This window comes from Neoarius graeffei, chromosome 5 (genome assembly GCF_027579695.1).
Source record: "Neoarius graeffei isolate fNeoGra1 chromosome 5, fNeoGra1.pri, whole genome shotgun sequence".
NCBI lineage: Eukaryota > Metazoa > Chordata > Actinopteri > Siluriformes > Ariidae > Neoarius > Neoarius graeffei.
Genome location: NC_083573.1, coordinates 53,372,353 through 53,391,626, shown reverse-complemented (window position 1 = coordinate 53,391,626; position 19,274 = coordinate 53,372,353). Strand labels below are relative to the sequence as shown.

The 19,274-nt window shown below is 38.3% G+C and overlaps 1 protein-coding gene across 2 annotated transcripts in view; it reads left to right on the top strand.

Annotated features, from left to right (window-relative positions):
• dpyda.1 (dihydropyrimidine dehydrogenase a, tandem duplicate 1) overlaps nucleotides 1–19,274 on the top strand; it is a 326,140-nt gene that overhangs the window by 202,135 nt on the left and 104,731 nt on the right. For both annotated transcript variants that reach the window (XR_009654732.1, XM_060922033.1), the window contains exon 14: nucleotides 12,142–12,306. Coding sequence is in view for 1 of the 2 variants with exons in the window: in XM_060922033.1 (XP_060778016.1) it covers nucleotides 12,142–12,306 (165 nt within the window). In the remaining variant the exon portion in view is untranslated. The remainder of the gene's footprint in view (nucleotides 1–12,141; nucleotides 12,307–19,274) is intronic.

Below are 19,274 nucleotides of genomic sequence, written 5' to 3'. Positions count from 1 at the left end.
TCTCTATATATATATATATATATATATATATATATATATATATATATATATATATATATATATATATACACACAGTGGTGCTTGAAAGTTTGTGAACCCTTTAGAATTGTCTATATTTCTGCATAAATATGACCTAAAACATCATCAGATTTTCACACAAGTCCTAAAAGTAGAAAAAGAGAACCCAGTTAAACAAATGAGACAAAAATGTTATACTTGGTCATTTATTTATTGAGGAAAATGATCCAATATTACATATCTGTGAGTCACAAAAGTATGTGAACCTTTGCTTTCAGTATCTGGTGTGACCCCCTTGTGCAGCAATAACTGCAAATAAATGTTTCTGGTAACTCTTGATCAGTCCTGCACACCAGCTTGGAGGAATTTTAGCCCGTTCCTCTTTACAGAACAGCTTCAACTCTGGGATGTTGGTGGGTTTCCTCACATGAACTGCTCGCTTCAGGTCCTTCCACAACATTTCGATTGGATTAAGGTCAGGACTTTGACTTGGCCATTCCAAAACATTAACTTTATTCTTCTTTAACCATTCTTTGGTAGAATGACTTGTGTGCTTAGGGTCGTTGTCTTGCTGCATGACCCACCTTCTCTGGAGATTCAGTTCATGGACAGATGTCCTGACATTTTCCTTTAGAATTCGCTGGTATAATTCAGAATTCATTGTTCCATCAATGATGGCAAGCCGTCCTGGCCCAGATGCAGCAAAACAGGCCCAAACCATGATACTAACACCACCATGCTTCACAGATTGGATAAGGTTCTTAAGCTGGAATGCAGTGTTTTCCTTTCTCCAAACATAAAGCTTCTCATTAAAATCAAAAAGTTCTATTTTGGTCTCATCCGTCCACAAAACATTTTTCCAATAGCCTTCTGGCTTGTCCACGTGATCTTTAGCAAACTGCAGATGAGCAGCAATGTTCTTTTTGGAGAGCAGTGGCTTTTGCCTTGCAACCCTGCCATGCACACCATTGTTGTTCAGTGTTCTCCTGATTGTGGACTCATGAACATTAACATTAGCCAATGTGAGAGAGGCCTTCAGTTGCTTAAAAGTTATCCTGGGGTCCTTTGTGACCTCACCAACTATTACACGCCTTGCTCTTGGAGTGATCTTTGTTGGTCGACCAGTCCTGGGGAGGGTAACAATGGTCTTGAATTTCCTCCATTTGTACACAGTCTGTCTGACTATGGATTGGTGGAGTCCAAACTCTTTAGAGATGGTTTTGTAACCTTTTCCAGCCTGATGAGCATCAACAATGCTTTTTCTGAAGTCCTCAGAACTCTCCTTTGTTCGTGCTATGATACACTTCCACAAACATGTGTTGTGAAGATCAGACTTTGATAGATCCCTGTTCTTTAAATAAAACAGGGTGCCCACTCACACCTGATTGTCATCCCATTGATTGAAAACACCTGACTCTAATTTCACCTTCAAATTAACTGCTAATCCTAGAGGTTCACATACTTTAACCACTCACAGATATGTAATATTGGATCATTTTCCTCAATAAATAAATGATCAAGTATAATATTTTTGTCTCATTTGTTTAACTGGGTTCTCTTTATGTACTTTTAGGACTTGTGTGAAAATCTGATGATGTTTTAGGTCTTATTTATGCAGAAATATAGAAAATTCTACAACCCCAATTCCAAAAAGTTGGGACAAAGTATAAATTGTAAATAAAAACGGAATGCAATAATTTACAAATCTCAAAAACTGATATTGTATTCACAATAGAACATAGACAACATATCAAATGTCGAAAGTGAGCCATTTGGAAATTTCATGCCAAATATTGGCTCATTTGAAATTTCATGACAGCAACACATCTCAAAAAAGTTGGGACAGGGGCAATAAGAGGCTGGAAAAGTTAAAGGTACAAAAAAGGAACAGCTGGAGGGCCAAATTGCAATTCATTAGGTCAACTGGCAATAGGTCATTAGCATGACTGGGTATAAAAAGAGCATCTTGGAGTGGCAGTGGCTCTCAGAAGTAAAGATGGGAAGAGGATCACCAGTCCCCCTAATTCTGCGCCGACAAATAGTGGAGCAATATCAGAAAGGAGTTCGACAGTGTAAAATTGCAAAGAGTTTGAACATATCATCATCTACAGTGCATAATATCATCAAAAGATTCAGAGAATCTGGAAGAATCTTTGTGCGTAATGGTCAAGGCCGGAAAACCATACTGGGTGCCCGTGATCTTCGGGCCCTTAGACGGCACTGCATCACATACAGGCATGTATTGGAAATCACAAAATGGGCTCAGGAATATTTCCAGAGAACATTATCTGTGAACACAATTCACCGTGCCATCCGCCGTTGCCAGCTAAAACTCTATAGTTCAAAGAAGAAGCCGTATCTAAACATGATCCAGAAGCGCAGACGTCTTCTCTGGGCCAAGGATCATTTAAAATGGACTGTAGCAAAGTGGAAAACTGTTCTGTAGTCAGACGGATCAAAATTTGAAGTTCTTTATGGAAATCAGGGACGCCGTGTCATTCGGACTAAAGAGGAGAAGGACGACCCAAGTTGTTATCAGCGCTCAGTTCAGAAGCCTGCATCTCTGATGGTATGGAGTTGCATTAGTGCGTGTGGCATGGGCAGCTTACACATCTGGAAAGACACCATCAATGCTGAAAGGTATATCCAGGTTCTAGAGCAACATATGCTCCCATCCAGATGGCGTCTCTTTCAGGGAAGACCTTGCATTTTCCAACATGACAATGCCAAACCACATACTGCATCAATTACAGCATCATGGCTGCGTAGAAGAAGGGTCTGGGTACTGAACTGGCCAGCCTGCAGTCCGGATCTTTCACCCATAGAAAACATTTGGCACATCATAAAACGGAAGATACAACAAAACAGACCTAAGACAGTTGAGCAACTAAAATCCTACATTAGACAAGAATGGGTTAACATTCCTATCCCTAAACTTGAGCAACTTGTCTCCTCAGTCCCCAGATGTTTACAGACTGTTGTAAAGAGAAAAGGGGATGTCTCACAGTGGTAAACATGGCCTTGTCCCAACTTTTTTGAGATGTGTTGTTGTCATGAAATTTAAAATCACCTAATTTTTCTCTTTAAATGATACATTTTCTCAGTTTAAACATTTGATATGTCATCTATGTTCTATTCTGAATAAAATATGAAATTTTGAAACTTCCACATCATTGCATTCCATTTTTATTTACAATTTGTACTTCGTCCCAACTTTTTTGGAATCGGGGTTGTAAACGGTTCACAAACTTTCGAGCACCATTGTATATATAAAACACATTTTTTTCTCCCTTTGAAGTTTAATGTCTGTAGGACGTCTGCAACTCTGCATGCTCACAGCTGGAATTCACAAGCTGCCTAATCTCACACAGACTTTCATTCTCTCAGATGGATAAATGGTGAATTGTCCTTACGTTTATCTTTGAAATTAATGACTAATCCTCACAGAAGTTATTGTGATAGTTATCCATGTTCATTGTGAATGGGAGCACTGGAAGGAAACTAATCTGCCAGAGGACTGCAGGTTACAAAAATGTTTCACCGTACCATGCATGTATATTACTTTAATATGCATAATTTTCCCTTAAATCTGGAATAAAAATTGATTGAATGGTATAAAAGATAGAAATATGTAATTGTTATTATAGACCTGCAGTATGTCAGTATGCAGTAAATTTCTAATTTCTCTCAAGTGTTTGAATGATATGTATTTGTGTAATGCAGCTGTGTCTTCAGTTTTTTTTTTTCCTGGATTGGTCATGGTTTGGGCATGTGCCTCCTGAGTTCATATTACCTTTGAAGATTCTGCTAGTATAGGTATATTTCTTCTCTGTTATTGTCATTCAAGTAGATGAAAAGCTAAACTGCTTGCGTTTTAATGCCGAATTCAGAATTGAATCCCCCGAAAGCACATAGTTACAGAGACATGTAACATTCAGCCTCAGTCAAGGAAATTATTTCATGTGCTATTATTTCTAATATGCGTGGCTTAATGTGTGAGATTATCTTCAGTTGTATCGTCCCTCAAGGATATAGATATAACTGATCACCTTTAGCCTATGATGAAACATTTGTATCCTGATGGGAATGGTGTCTTCCAGGATGACAGTGTGGCCATCATGGGTGTACAGAGTGTGAAAATATAATATATCGTGTATCATATGCTATGGCCTTCACAGTCATTTGATCTCAACCCTGTTACACACCTATGGACTGGCTTAATAGACAGTGATCGTCACCAAAATAATCAAAACAGCAGGAATATATTCCTGAAGAATGGTGTTAATATCTTCAGTATATATATATATCCAGTGTGTGTGTGTGTGTGTGTGTGTGTGTGTGTGTGTGTGTGTATATATAAATCACTGTGCAAAAGTCTTAGGCACCCTTTTTTCATACATACTTTTTATAGATTTCTATTTTATGACTTCTGCATTATCGAGTCAGTACAAAAACATTGTAGAGTTCCAAAAGTTTGTTTTACAGTACAAAATTATTAAATGTTACAGGAAAAAAAATGTTATAGAAAGAAAAAAAATCTGAGCAGCATATTACATCAGCGACCACTTTTCAGATTAAAAAAGAAAACATAATGAAGGCTACTAGATTTTTCTGCAAAATTAAGACGCGAGTATGACAGTCAAAGTGTCCAGAAGAACTGTGGCTGGTTCTGCACAATACTCAGTAAAACCTACAGCTCATTTCCCTATAAAACTGCACTCATTGTACCTGAGACTACTATATTTTTAAAGAAAAAAAAGCAGAGGGTCGTTTCACATCAAATATTGATTTTGTTTCATTTATTATGGCTTACTGCTGTTAATAGTATTTTTTTAATGTTGAAACATTTAATTTCGTTATTTTTAAGCCATTTTTTGTCAACATTTCTTTCCATGTGCCTAAGACTTTTGCACAGTACTTTGTGTGTGTGTGTGTATGTGTGTGTGTGTATACATATACACACACATATATATCTGAGAGAGGGGGGCTATTACACGGTTGCGCAAAGATATGAAGTTTATCCTCGAGTGGTGAATGGATATTTCATGAATGAACGAGCAAAAATATTTTCAAAATGAGAAGATAAACTTCATCTCTTCACGTCACCATGTAATGTTCTTTATATCATATGGACACATCCACAAAAAAAAAAATCACAAGTTAATCAAAAATTTTTTAAATTTTGAAACAGTTTGACATTTTGACAGCACACATCCAGTCAGCAGGAAAACACTGGGAGTGATGTCATTGGAGTGAAATATCAGAAAATATGTCACTCAGGTCTGGGATGTATTTTTTATGAAAAATGCACGTTTTTCAACATGAGAAGATAAACTTCATTTCTTCAAGCCAACTTGTGACGTTCTTTTTATTATACACATTCACAAGCAAAAAGTACCAAAATTTAACAAAACAGTTCATCGATTTCCTCACAAGTGACATATAGAGATTTATGTCACGGTTTTGAATCTCCATTTCCCGGATGTAGCTTATATGAAAAAGACGAGTGGTGTATTTCCCAGTAAAACACTGGTGTCCATACATATATAAAATCACTTTTTTGCATTGACCAGTTTCTCACGTTTTTTGGACAGATGATTATACAGTAAAATTACTGATGATATTTTAATTCTGAAGATTCTTTCAATTATTAATTCTCGAATTGTAATTTCATCTTTCTCACAAAAATATACTTTTTTCAGCTTAGTGTGATTCACTGAATTAAAATACAAATTCACCTAATTGTGTGTGTGTGCGTGCGTGTGTGTGTGTGTGTGTGTGTGTGTGTGTGTGTGTGTGTGTGTGTGTGTGTGTGTGTGTGTGCACTGTGATGTGTAGGCTATTGTATTTGATTAGTACTTCTTGCATGTGTTTGAGTCTGAAAGGCTGTTTGCTGTGTGGGGGGGATTAGGGACCTGTTCTGCTGTGATAAAAAACTGGTTAGCTCCAAAATACAGCCTTGGTCATTAACACAGCATGGGGAGCAAAGGAGAAAATATACATCATCTTCCTCACGGGTCACAGCCCAGGAATAGCCAGCATGGAAACAATACACTCATGCAGTATATTGTTACAGTCGAAGAAATTGTAAAGAAACCATGTTCAGTGGTATTTTCTCATTGGTGCGTAAGTCACTGTTGGTAGATACACAGAAGCACACAGGTGTGTCCTTTGAAATGTGTGTCACATGTAACCAAATCCATCTTTGAGGATTCAGTTCTTTCTCAGTGTGTGTGTGTGCGCGTGCGCGCATGCACCTTATTTTACACAGTGTGGTGCCTGTTTCTATAGTGTGCCGATTTTCTCCCTTTGGGCAATTTTCATGGTTTTCACTTGTTTAATATTAAAACTCTTGTTCCACCTTGGTCTGATAGTACAGAATGCCGGGAGCCAATTGTTCCCTGGTCACAGCTTCATTAAATACAGATTTTTTTTCTGAAGCCCTTGGGATGGCTGTCTCAATTTCCATAGTGCCTTCAATGAACAGACATCATACTTCTATTAAAATTGGGTTATGTCTTCATTCACAACCACGGGCCGCATCCCAAACTGTCACAGCTCCCCCCCCCCCCCCCCCCATCAATGTTACACCAAAAAAACAGCACCTCATTTCCAGTTTCTAAAAGAAGTGCCCTTGTATTTGCATCTCTTGATTGAATATTCACAGTGAGATATCTCCATAATCAAAAATCTGATTTTGGTTCCAATTTGATTTTTGAACTTCCCAGAATTTATAGTGGGTTTTTTTTTCTGCAACTTATGGCTCATACATGCCTCCGTATCCGTGTGTCCCAGTCTCATGCATGCCTTCAGGTCAGACTGAAAAACAAACCTGGATTTCTCATGATGAGCTTGTGGTGATGTAGCAAATGCACAAAATCATACACTTATAAAACCAGAAGGTAACTATTATAGTTTATAAAAAAAACAATACATTTTTGTCTGATAAAAAAGAAGAGAAACCAGTTCTTGCTCTACTGTGTCTAATCAAATTTATGCTAATTTGATCTAATTAGCAGCAATTACACTTTCTTGTCAGTGTAACTGGAAAACAGTCCAAATGTCGTCAAATTAAGTTAGCACACAATTATCTTAATTGTTCTGTAAGGGTAGGCTCTAATCAGGCTATGCAAAATTGTTCTATTACACTGCTAAATTGTGATGGACAGTTTATCTGAGATGGGAGAATTAAGCTGTCACTTCTACTACAGGTACTCTTGCTTTATCGATTCAAGTTACAGAATACTGAAGGAAACTAAAAGAAAGATTTTCAGTCATATGGTTCAAATTATATATGACTATATCTTCTCGATCATTCCTTTTACTTTTAGGGCACAGTATGCTTTTATGTGTCAGTTTCCCATGTGACAGTTTACTAGATTTCCCTTACTGGGTGGAAATCCAGATAATACAATTCCTGCAGTATGCTGAAATCACTGTCATTATAAAACCTAAATCCAATCCATTATATACAATACCCGTCAAAATTTTGGACACATTTTCCAAGTCAATGTTTTTTTCTTCATTTTTATTAATTAAAAGACCCTTCATGTCTTAAAGTAATGATGGATGTCATTTCTCTTTATTTAGTTGAGCGGTTCTTGACATAATATGGATTACTACAGTTGTGGAATAGGGCTATTTACTGTATGTTTATTATTCACTATTTACTGTTTGATCTCAAACACATTAAGAAGGCACAAATTAACTTTTGACGAGGCACAGCTGTTAACTGAAAAGCATTCCAGGTGACGACCTCATGAAGCTGGTTAAGATAATGGCAATATTGTGCAAAGCATCATCAAGGTAAACACTGGCCACAGTGAAGAATCTAAAATATGAAACATATTTTGTTTTTTTTAAACACTTTTTTGTTAACCACATAATTCCATATTATGTTCCATATATGTCATGATGTCTTCAGTATTTTTCTGCAGTGTAGAAAATGATCAGAATGAGAATAATGATGATGGTGAGAATGAGTAGATCTGTCCAAACTTTTGTCTGGTGCTGTAACTCTACTGGCATTCCTGTTGGCTTTACACTGTAACCTTTCAGTTGGAGGGGTGGATGGTGCCATTTTTGAGATCTGCTCAAGCCATTAGCAGGTTGAAGCGGCTTTCACTGTGCTCTAATGCCCAGAGCGGATGGATTATGGTCCATCACCAGGAGAAGACTGCACACAAGCATTTCCATCACGTAAAAGTCAAAGTAAAGTTGAACATTATGGCTTGCTGTTTTTGTGTCTTTCTGGAGGTTTCTGTAGACATATTGTTGTGTTTACCTGTAAATAGATGTCATCAGTGGTGAGTCCTGTAAGGTAAGAGACTGTAGCTGTCTCTCAGTCCAGGTTATTTGCTATGACTTGAGCTTGTGCTTTGTTTGTAAAGCCAATTCAAGACAAAAATCCAAAGAACAAGCCTATTTGTTCCTTCTTTTATGTGACCTGCTAGTTTTATTTCTGTGTTGATTCTTAATTCTGGAAGTCTTCTTTTTCTCCTCTTGATTTTGCTGCCTTATATTCGGCATATCAGGTGAAAATTCAAATTCAGTCCAAATTGCTTGAAACTACTCTCATTGAATTCAGAATTGAATGCAGAACATCATACCTTTTACAGAATTAAAATATGTTTATCCGTTCTTGAGATATTACAAATCAATGATTGAAGAAACGGCTTAATTTTGAGAAAGCTGCTGTAATATTATGTATGAGGATAGCATGGTCCAAAATGGGCCTCATTAACGAATGAGATCAAATGTTTTTCCTTAATAACATTTTAATTTTTTAAGATATTTACATGGAAATTGGCAGGCACATAGATGGTTGTATACTGAATACAAAGTTTAAAAATCAGTAAAAACAAATTATGCAAATTAGTGTTTGATTTGTATGAATTATGCTAATTAGGTAAAATGTTAAATCAGTACACTCTTCTTCAAAGTTTCACCAAATAGCTTTATTTGTGCAATATAAAGCTGATCTTAACTCTCACTTATACATCACAAAGAAGGAGAAATCAATGTTAATTACAATTACAGATTACAAATACAATTAGAAAATATGCATAAATAAGCGTTCAATATCGTTCACATCTACCATTCTCTATCAAAATTTAAAAAATAATAAAAGAATATTTCTAATACCCTCTTTGTGCTCTGTAGGCTTTTGTATTTCTCAAAAGTAGGGCCTACTAGTGTTTATATGAAAGAATGTAAATGAATATTTTGATTAATATTCACAGCTTTCAAAGCTAACCTCAAAAAAAAAAAAAAACTGTGTGATCCACATCCAGTAAACATTTCCAATTAACTGAATTGAAATTGACACTCACGTTTCTGACTTCTGGTTTTTAAAAATATCGTTCCAACCACTAAGATCTCAGTATTTTTCATCAAGACAACTACAGTTATATTCTAAAATAGTTAGTTATTTACATGAATCAGTTTGATTTGAAAAAATAAGTTGGTAAAGCTATGAAAACTCACTTCAAAGTCCCCCATGAATCATAACATCAAAACTAGCTGCCAGAAAATTTTGTTGAATACTTCAGCAGAAGCAGCTAAAGAACATCCTTATAAAAGTTATCTGATTAATATTCGTGAGTAATCCAGTCAGAAACTGATCAGAAGAGAGCCTGACCACTTTCCTGTAACTCAAAAAGCACCAGCAGTTTCCTAATGTCACGCGAGCAGATAGTGAACTCTGTTGTACCAACTTTAACCTGCCGTTACTCCCAAAGTACTGAACAGATCTTTCCATTCCATCCATCCATTATCTGTAACTGCTTATCCTGTGCAGGGTCCGGGCAAGCTGAAGCCTATCCCAGCTGACTATGGGCGAGAGGCGGGGTACACCCTGGACAAGTCGCCAGGTCATCACAGGGCTGACACACAGAGACAAACAACCATTCACACTCACACCTACAGTCAATTTATAGCCACCAATTAGCCTAATCTACATGTCTTTGGACTGTGGGGGAAACCGGAGCACCTGGAGGAAGCATGCAAACTCCACACAGAAAGGCCCCTGTCAGGCCAAGTTTACATTAGACTGTATCTGTCTCATTTTCTTCGTGGATGCACTGTCCGTTTACATTAAAACGCCTGGAAATGCCGGGAAACGGGAATCCGCCAGGGTCCACGTATTCAATCCAGATCGTGTCAGCTCCGGTGCTGTGTAAACATTGAGATACGCGGATACGCTGTGCTGAGCTCTAGCTGGCGTCGTCATTGGACAACGTCACTGTGACATCCACCTTCCTGATTCGCTGGCGTTGGTCATGTGACGCGACTGCTGAAAAACGGCGCGGACTTCCGCCTTGTATCACCTTTCATTAAAGAGTATAAAAGTATGAAAATACTGCAAATACTGATGCAAATACTGCCCATTGTGTGGTTATGATGGTCTTTAGGCTTGCCATCCTTCCACTTGCAAGTGGTAAGTGACTTGCGCACAGCGGCTCAGTCCCGAATCACTGCTCGTGCACTACACTCGCGCGCTCTGTGAGCTGCGCAGGGCCGGAGTGCGCCCCCTCCAGAGGGCACTCACTGTTCAGGGCGGAGTGATTTGGAGCGCAGCCGCTGAGGAGGAAGCGATGAGCCGCACTGACACATTTCAACTTACGTGCCGAATTAGTCATGTGATTAGCGTATCCGTGTATTGGCGTTGCTGTGTGCACGCGAATCGTGTATTGGCGTTGCTGTGTGCACGCTAATCGTTTTTAAAAACGTTAATCTGATGATCCGCTGATACGGTCTAATGTAAACCCCACCTCAGTCACTGGGCTCGAACCTAGAACCTTCTTTCTGTGAGGCAACAGTGCTAACCACTACACCACCATGTTGCCCCTTGAACAGATCTTAACGAGATAGATTTCTTTGGAAAGCAGAGATTATAAGCTTTTTATCCCCCACTGGCCGAAAGGCCCGAAGGGGGATTATGTCGTGGCGATTTCCGTCCGTCCGTCCGTCCATCCCGGGAAGGGTACTCATCTTCTGAAATCAACTCCTCTCACAATTTTTGGAGAAATTTAACAAAACTTGGCAAAAGGCATTGTTATATGTCGGTAGTACGCATATTGTTATTTTGTTCAATTCAGTCATATTTTACCAGAGTTGTGGCCCTTGATTAACAAGCTTGTACTTTCACAATTTCATGAAGGTGTGCTTGCCTTCTGACATCAACTCCTCTCACAATTTTTGGACGAAATTCTCAAAGCTTGTCAAAAGGTCTTGGTATATGACAGTAATATGCATATTGCAATTTAATTTTGTTTGTGAAAATTTTTACCAGAGTTTTGACCCTTGATTAAATAACTTGTACTTTGGCAATTTCATGAAGGTGTACGTTTTTCTGAAATCAACTCCTCTCACAATCTGTGGAGGAATTTCACCAAACTTGGCAAAATGCTTTGCTATATGACAGTTATACACATACTGAAATTTCGTTTAATATGGGGAAATTTTACCAGAGTTATGCCCTTGATTATTAACAAACTTGTACTTTGGCAATTTCATCAAGGTGTGCTTGCTTTCTGAAATCAACTTCCCTCACAATTTTTATTATCCCCCGTTGGCCGAAAGGCCCAAAGGGGGATTTATGTCATGGCAATGTCTGTCTGTCCCAGGAAGGGTACTCACCTTCTGAAAGCAACTCCTCTCGCAATTTTTGGAGGAATTTCGCCAAACTTGACAGGATTCTTTGTTATATGTCATTAATACGCATATTGCAATTTTGTTCAATTCAGTCACATTTTACCAGAGTTATGGCATAGTTGCCAGAGGGGGGTATTGTGCTCTCACAGCACTCTTGTTAATGATCGTATTCACGATAGAAAATATTCAAGAGTTAAGCAATGACAGATTTGGAAACTCAGATGAGTGTCTGCATGCACAGTTTTCACAGCACGCCCAGTGAGCATCTGATATGCCTATTTGTATGACTAAATATGACTTTATATAGTGTATGTAAATCCCTCTTAAGTGACAGTTGTCCCTATATTCATGATTATAATGCAAGTGCAATAATGAGGTGTAAGATTGCATATTTTAAGGCATAAGATCACGGAGTTTAAATCCATTGTTTCAGAAACATCTCTGTATTCTGCTCTTTCTACTCTTCAGGATCTGGTGATCAATGTGTCTCCACGAATTGTGCGCGGAACCACATCAGGTCCAATATTCGGCCCAGGCCAGGGCTCCTTCCTCAACATCGAGCTCATCAGTGAGAAAGCCGCAGCCTACTGGTGCCAGAGTGTGTCTGAGCTTAAGGCAGACTTCCCTCACAATGTAAGGAACTCTTTCACAACACAAAATCTAAGGAATCATATGGTACTGCAGACACAGATGAGCCAGGATGTCACAAATACACAGGTGGAATTCTTGCAGCTTTCACTATCCATTTGGATTAATAGGAGCGCTGTAGGTGTTCTGTCAACATTGGGGATTTTAGGTACTATTCTGACAACTGGAAAACAATTATTGTTGTATCAATTTCATTTAAATATCTACTACTTATACACGGAAAACAGTTAGTAAGTTGTAAAATATAACCAGTATAACAATTATAAATATCTTTCCTCAAACCCTGTAGATATAAACAACTTCTAAGAAGTCAGGAAGCAAACATGGTAAAAATTACTTGACACATTTTTAGCTCATCTGGCCATAAGGCCGATGAGTTATTGCCATGGCGTGGCATCTGTTGTCTGTCTATCGTCCATAATTCAGTTAAATCGTATCTCCTCTGTCATTTATCCACAGATTTCCATTTCAATTGTTGTACTTGAAAGAACTCATCACTCTGCACAAAATTTAGCTGTTGTTTTTTCAAATGTTTTGCTAACGAGTTAGTAATTAGGCCAAATTAACTAATTTTCCAGGCCTCTCACTAGAATTTTATCTCCTTTCTCATTTCTTATCCGATTCCAGTTCTGATCGATGTTTTGGGTAGATCTTCCCATGAGGAACAAAACTTGGTTGGTTGTTGAGTTTCCTGTTGTAAACAATTTGTTTACAACTTTTATTTTCTGTTAAATCATATCTCCTTCCTTAATTCTCAATGGATTTCAGTCCTGATTGTTTCCTTTGAAAGAACTAATCATTCTGCACAACACTTGGTCACTGTATTGTCAAATTTTTGCTAATGAACTGCTAATTAGGTCAACTTCATGAATTTTGGGACTCCTCATTAGAATTGTATCTCCTTTTGCAGTTCTCACCTGATTTCAGTTCTGATCAATGTTCTGGGTAGATCTTCCCTCGGGGAACAAAACTTGATCATTTGCTTGTTGATTTTCTTGCTGCAAACAACTTATTTACAACTTTGTTTATTTTCAGTTAAATCATGTCTCCTCCCTCAATTCTCAATGGATTTTGGTTCTGATTGTTTTTTTGAAAGAACGAGACCTTCTGCACAAAACTTGGTCATTGTATTGTCAATTTTTTTTGTGAACAAATTAGTAATTGGGTCAACAAATTTTCTTTTGACTAGAATTGTATCTCCTCTTTCATTTATCACTTGAATTCAGTTCTGACTGATGTTTTGGGTAGATCTTCCCTTGGGGAACAAAATTTAGTCCTTTCTTGATTTCCCTGTTGTAAACAATTTATCGTGGAGGTTCGTCCTCTCTCACATTGTCACATTTCAGTTCTGTTTGATGTTTTGGTAGTTATGGTTGTTTTGATGGCAAGCCAGATGAGCTACTACATCCATGACATTCTGGTTGTGCTTCTACAGCTGCTTTTTTATTTTTATTTTTTGTTCAGGCTGTAGTCAGCTAGCTTGAAGAACTCATAGAGAAAGGACTGAAATGATGACAACATTACCATATTTAACTCCTGTGCATTTGTTTATTTATTGATGTATCACAGTGTTCTTATTTTCTGGAATTGTTTTTTCCAGGTTCATAGCAGCAGAAATAGGAATTGGCTTTTTTTAGTCTGATGATTTATACAGCTTATTGAATGTTGTTATTAGTCCTATTGTTCCTGTTATCTCTCTGAATTCAGTCTCATAGAAATTACAGCTTGGATCATTGGTAAGTTCAAATGATCATCTTGGCAGCATCTTTGCTGCTGATATTTCAGCTTTCATTCCATCTATTTTTGCGCCCCATGTGCTGTGAGGCACGTGCAATAAAAAACAGCATAGGCGCGCTTTTCTGTAGCCATCTTCGCTCAAATTTCTGCCTCAATTTTTATCTTTCATTTGCATGTAACTCTGTTCAACCTTTCGAACTTCCCTAGTGCCCACAGCATTCAAAGACCAACTAAAGTACCGAACCGTTTAGAGTTATGCATTATCCATTTAACTGTCGCACTAACATTTGAGTGCTGCTTGTAAACCCCCAGGAGGGGGCTGCTGAAATAGCCAACCTGGAACTTGCTATGATTTTACATAATTTAATGGTTGTGGCTTTTGATCATATCATTGTTCTTGTATTTAAAGTCCCTAATGTTGCAGTGCTAAAACTTCTCTATCAGCTGCAGCTGGAGCATTTCACTTACTGCAGTAAAGATGCCCCAAATGCCAGAGCAACTTGATTAGGACTGAAAAAAAAAAATTAATAGAGGATTATTCATATGAGTTGAAAAATAATTGATTAATTTGCTTAAATGTGGCTTATACATAAGAACAGTTGTAATATCATTTGACATTGTTTTTTCAATAATATAATGTATAACAACAATGTGCAGAGCAACTTAATGGTTACAATAACAATAAGTTTAAATATGTAAAAAAGGAATTTGTTTTAAACTAAAAGCAACCTCGGGTGGAACGGTGGTGCAGTGGTGGGCCTTGCGGTCAACTGGAGCCTTTCTCTGTGGAGTTTGCATGCTCTCCTCATGCCTGCGTGGGTTTCCTCCAGGTGCTTCGGTTTCCGCCCACAGTCCAAATACATGAGGAATAAGGCAACTGGCTTCTCTAACTTGCCCATAGATATGAATGTGAGTTGAATTGTTGTTCATCTCTGTGTCAGCCCTGCAATAAACGGCTGATTTGCCCAGGATGTACCCCACCTCTGACCCGGATTGGCTCCAGCTCACCTGAAACCCACAACAGATAAGCGCTAGTGATAATGGATGGATGAAAGAAACAACCTCATCATTAATCTTATCAAGGCAAAATTAAACAGGCTAAATTTAACTAGCCTCATTAAGCTTTGAAATTGGTGCACATTTTATTGTTACGACAGTATTACTCCTTGAATGAAATATAATATATTATTATACATACAGGACACTTTTTTGATGGAATAAAAATGTATTCTATTTCTTTCTAGTGGGTTTCATTCATTTGATTTAATAGCATGCAATATTGTTACCATATCGCTTATCCTATGTGCATTATGTCACTCTACCCAATGGAGAACGAGTGTTGAATATGGTTTACGATATTGCATGGTTGTCAAGACAACATGCCGTCACATGTCGGAGACATAAATCTTCCACACCAGCGAATGACTGTGACAATTTGTCAACAAACATGACCGCCAGGTTTGCTTTGTTAAACACGGAAGATTTTGAGAGAATTTTGAAAGAGAAAGCTGCATTGAACAGCCAAAAGGAATATGTATGTGTAATAATAAAATTAATAATAATATTGGCTGGCGTTGAGTGGGATACCAGATATATTCCATTCAGCTAGCATGATACTGAATTTGTTTTCAACTCATTCACTATTATGCTAGCTGAATGGAATATATCTGATATACCACTCAATGCCAGTCAGTATTATTTAATTGTAGCATCAAGTGTTTAATATATGTAATTCATGTAACCAAGGCCTCATTTTTAATTTGCCTGTGCTACATTGTTGTGTTGCTGTTTGTGCAAATTACATTGTACCATAATTTTACTTTTCTAAGTAAAACTGTCAGGGTTTTAGGGATTCCTCTTGACTTCTCTCTTGTCGCGTCCATCATTCAAAATTCTGTCTGCGATACGTGATTTATTTAGTGGTGTTGCAGGTGTACATGGAAATAACCGGTTACACATTTAAGGGTACCAAATTCACATTAAAGTTCACATGAATATGGCAATAAATGATATTTAACCTTTTTTCTCACATTTTGTCTGACAGCTCTCTTCAGATTATTGTTGTACAACCCCAATTCCAAAAAAGTTGGGACAAAGTACAAATTGTAAATAAAAATAGAATGCAATAATTTACAAATCTCAAAAACTGATATTGGATTCACAATAGAACATAGACAACATATCAAATGTCGAAAGTGAGACATTTTGAAATTTCATGCCAAATATTGGCTCATTTGAAATTTCATGACAGCAACACATGTCAAAAAAGTTGGGACAGGGGCAATAAGAGGCTGGAAAAGTTAAAGGTACAAAAAAGGAACAGCTGGAGGACCAAATTGCAACTCATTAGGTCAATTGGCAATAGGTCATTAACATGACTGGGTATAAAACGAGCATCTTGGGCCAAGTTTACATTAGACCGTATCTGTCTCATTTTCTTCGTGGTTGCACTGTCCGTTTACATTAAACCGCCTGGAAACGCCGGGAAACGGGAATCCGCCAGGGTCCACGTATTCAATCTAGATCGTGTCTGGTCCGGTGCTGTGTAAACATTGAGAATACGCGGATACACTGTGCTGAGCTCTAGCTGGTGTCGTCATTGGACAACGTCACTGTGACATCCACCTTCCTGATTCGCTGGCGTTGGTCATGTGACGCGACTGCTGAAAAACGGCGCGGACTTCCGCCTTGTATCACCTTTCATTAAAGAGTATAAAAGTATGAAAATACTGCAAATACTGATGCAAATACTGCCCATTGTGTAGTTATGATTGTCTTTAGGCTTGCCATCCTTCCACTTGCAAGTGGTAAGTGATATGCACTGAGATCACACACACAGCGGCTCAGTCCTGAATCGTGGCTCGTGCACTTCACTCGCGTGCTCTGTGAGCTGCGCAGGGCCGGAGTGCGCACCCTCCAGAGGGCACTCGCTGTTCAGGGCGGAGTGATTTGGAGCGCAGGATGCCTGCGGAGCCGAGCGTATCCGTGTATTGGTGTTGCTGTGTGCAGGCGAATCGTGCATTGGTGTTGCTGTGTGCACACTAATCGTTTTAAAAACGTTAATCTGATGATCCGCTGATACGGTCTAATGTAAACCCCACCTTGGAGTGGCAGCAGCTCTCAGAAGTAAAGATGGGAAGAGGATCACCAATCCCCCTAATTCTGCGCTGACAAATAGTGGAGCAATACCAGAAAGGAGTTCGACAGTGTAAAATTGCAAAGAGTTTGAACATATCATCATCTACAGTGCATAATATCATCAAAAGATTCAGAGAATCTGGAAGAATCTCTGTGTGTAAGGGTCAAGGCCGGGAAACCATACCGGGTGCCTGTGATCTTCGGGCCCTTAGACGGCACTGCATCACATACAGGCATGCTTCTGTATTGGAAATCACAAAATGGGCTCAGGAATATTTCCAGAGAACATTATCTGTGAACACAATTCACCGTGCCATCCGCTGTTGCCAGCTAAAACTCTATAGTTCAAAGAAGAAGCCGTATCTAAACATGATCCAGAAGCGCAGACGTCTTCTCTGGGACAAGGCTCATTTAAAATGGACTGTGGCAAAGTGGAAAACTGTTCTGTGGTCAGACGAATCAAAATTTGAAGTTCTTTATGGAAATCAGGGACGCCATGTCATTCGGACTAAAGAGGAGAAGGACGACCCAAGTTGTTATCAGTGCTCAGTTCAGAAGCCTGCATCTCTGATGGTATAGGGTTGCATTAGTACGTGTGCCATGGGCAGCTTACACATCTGGAAAGACACCATCAATGCTGAAAAGTATATCCGGGTTCTAGAGCAACATATGCTCCCATCCAGACGACGTCTCTTTCAGGGAAGACCTTGCATTTTCCAACATGACAATGCCAAACCACATACTGCATCAATTACAGCATCATGGCTGCGTAGAAGAAGGGTCCGGGTACTGAACTGGCCAGCCTGCAGTCCAGATCTTTCACCCATAGTAAACATTTGGCGCATCATAAAACGGAAGATACGACAAAAAAGACCTAAGACAGTTGAGCAACTAGAATCCTACATTAGACAAGAATGGGTTAACATTCCTATCCCTAAACTTGAGCAACTTGTTTCCTCAGTCCCCAGACGTTTACAGACTGTTGTAAAGAGAAAAGGGGATGTCTCACAGTGGTAAACATGGCCTTGTCCCAACTTTTTTGAGATGTGTTGTTGTCATGAAATTTAAAATCACCTAATTTTTGTCTTTAAATGATACATTTTCTCAGTTTAAACATTTGATATGTCATCTATGTTCTATTCTGAATAAAATATGGAATTTTGAAATTTCCACATCATTGCATTCGGTTTTTATTTACAATTTGTACTTTGTCCCAAATTTTTTGGAATCGGGGTTGTATAAGCAAGAAGCCTATATGTTGCAAATGAAATTAGTCGGCTTGTTTTTGTGTGTGTGTTTTTGTGCATGTGTTTCTGTGTGTGCGTGTGCATGTGTTTGTTCTTTAAAATTGCCTTAACAGTGTTGGACCATCTGAAAATCCTTTGAGTTTTGCTCACAGCACTATGTGGTGCAAAAGTAGCAACTCTGCTGCTGCCCCGAACAGCTTTCCTATCGTATTACATTCTACCCAGGCATGTTCACTGTTCCATTATAACATGTTTTTTCTTGTTGATTAAGTAATTGATGCTTTGAAAATAAAACTCCATGTGGATAATTTTTTATCATGAACATAATCAGATATGTTTCCTAATTGCTGCATCTCCACACTTGATATTAGGGGCTTTTATTTAATCTTATTTTGATACAGTACATCTCTTATGCCCTTCTGATAATGCACTGTAGATACATACAGGCAGAAGCCACAATCAGGAACTGAGGTTTATAATGCAGTTACTGTAAATATAGTGCAGTAAATATGCAGCTGGCATAACTGATTCAAAACCTGAGCTTTTTAAAATTTTATTATTGGTTTCTGGATCTTCTCACATGACACAGTAATTGTATGTATTCTGTATTTGGTAGACAATTAGACAATCTCTGTGATTTGGTTGTTTTCAAATCATTCAATTTGAATATGATTTGAGCATTAATTCCTCAATGTCCCTTTTATTATTCGCAGCAGTGGAATGTTCATGTTAGTTAATGAAACACAAATATTTATGGTGTGGACTGAGTCCATATCTCAGTTTTTCGCCTCCATTTCATGTTTGTACAGACGGAACAACATATGTTAGCTG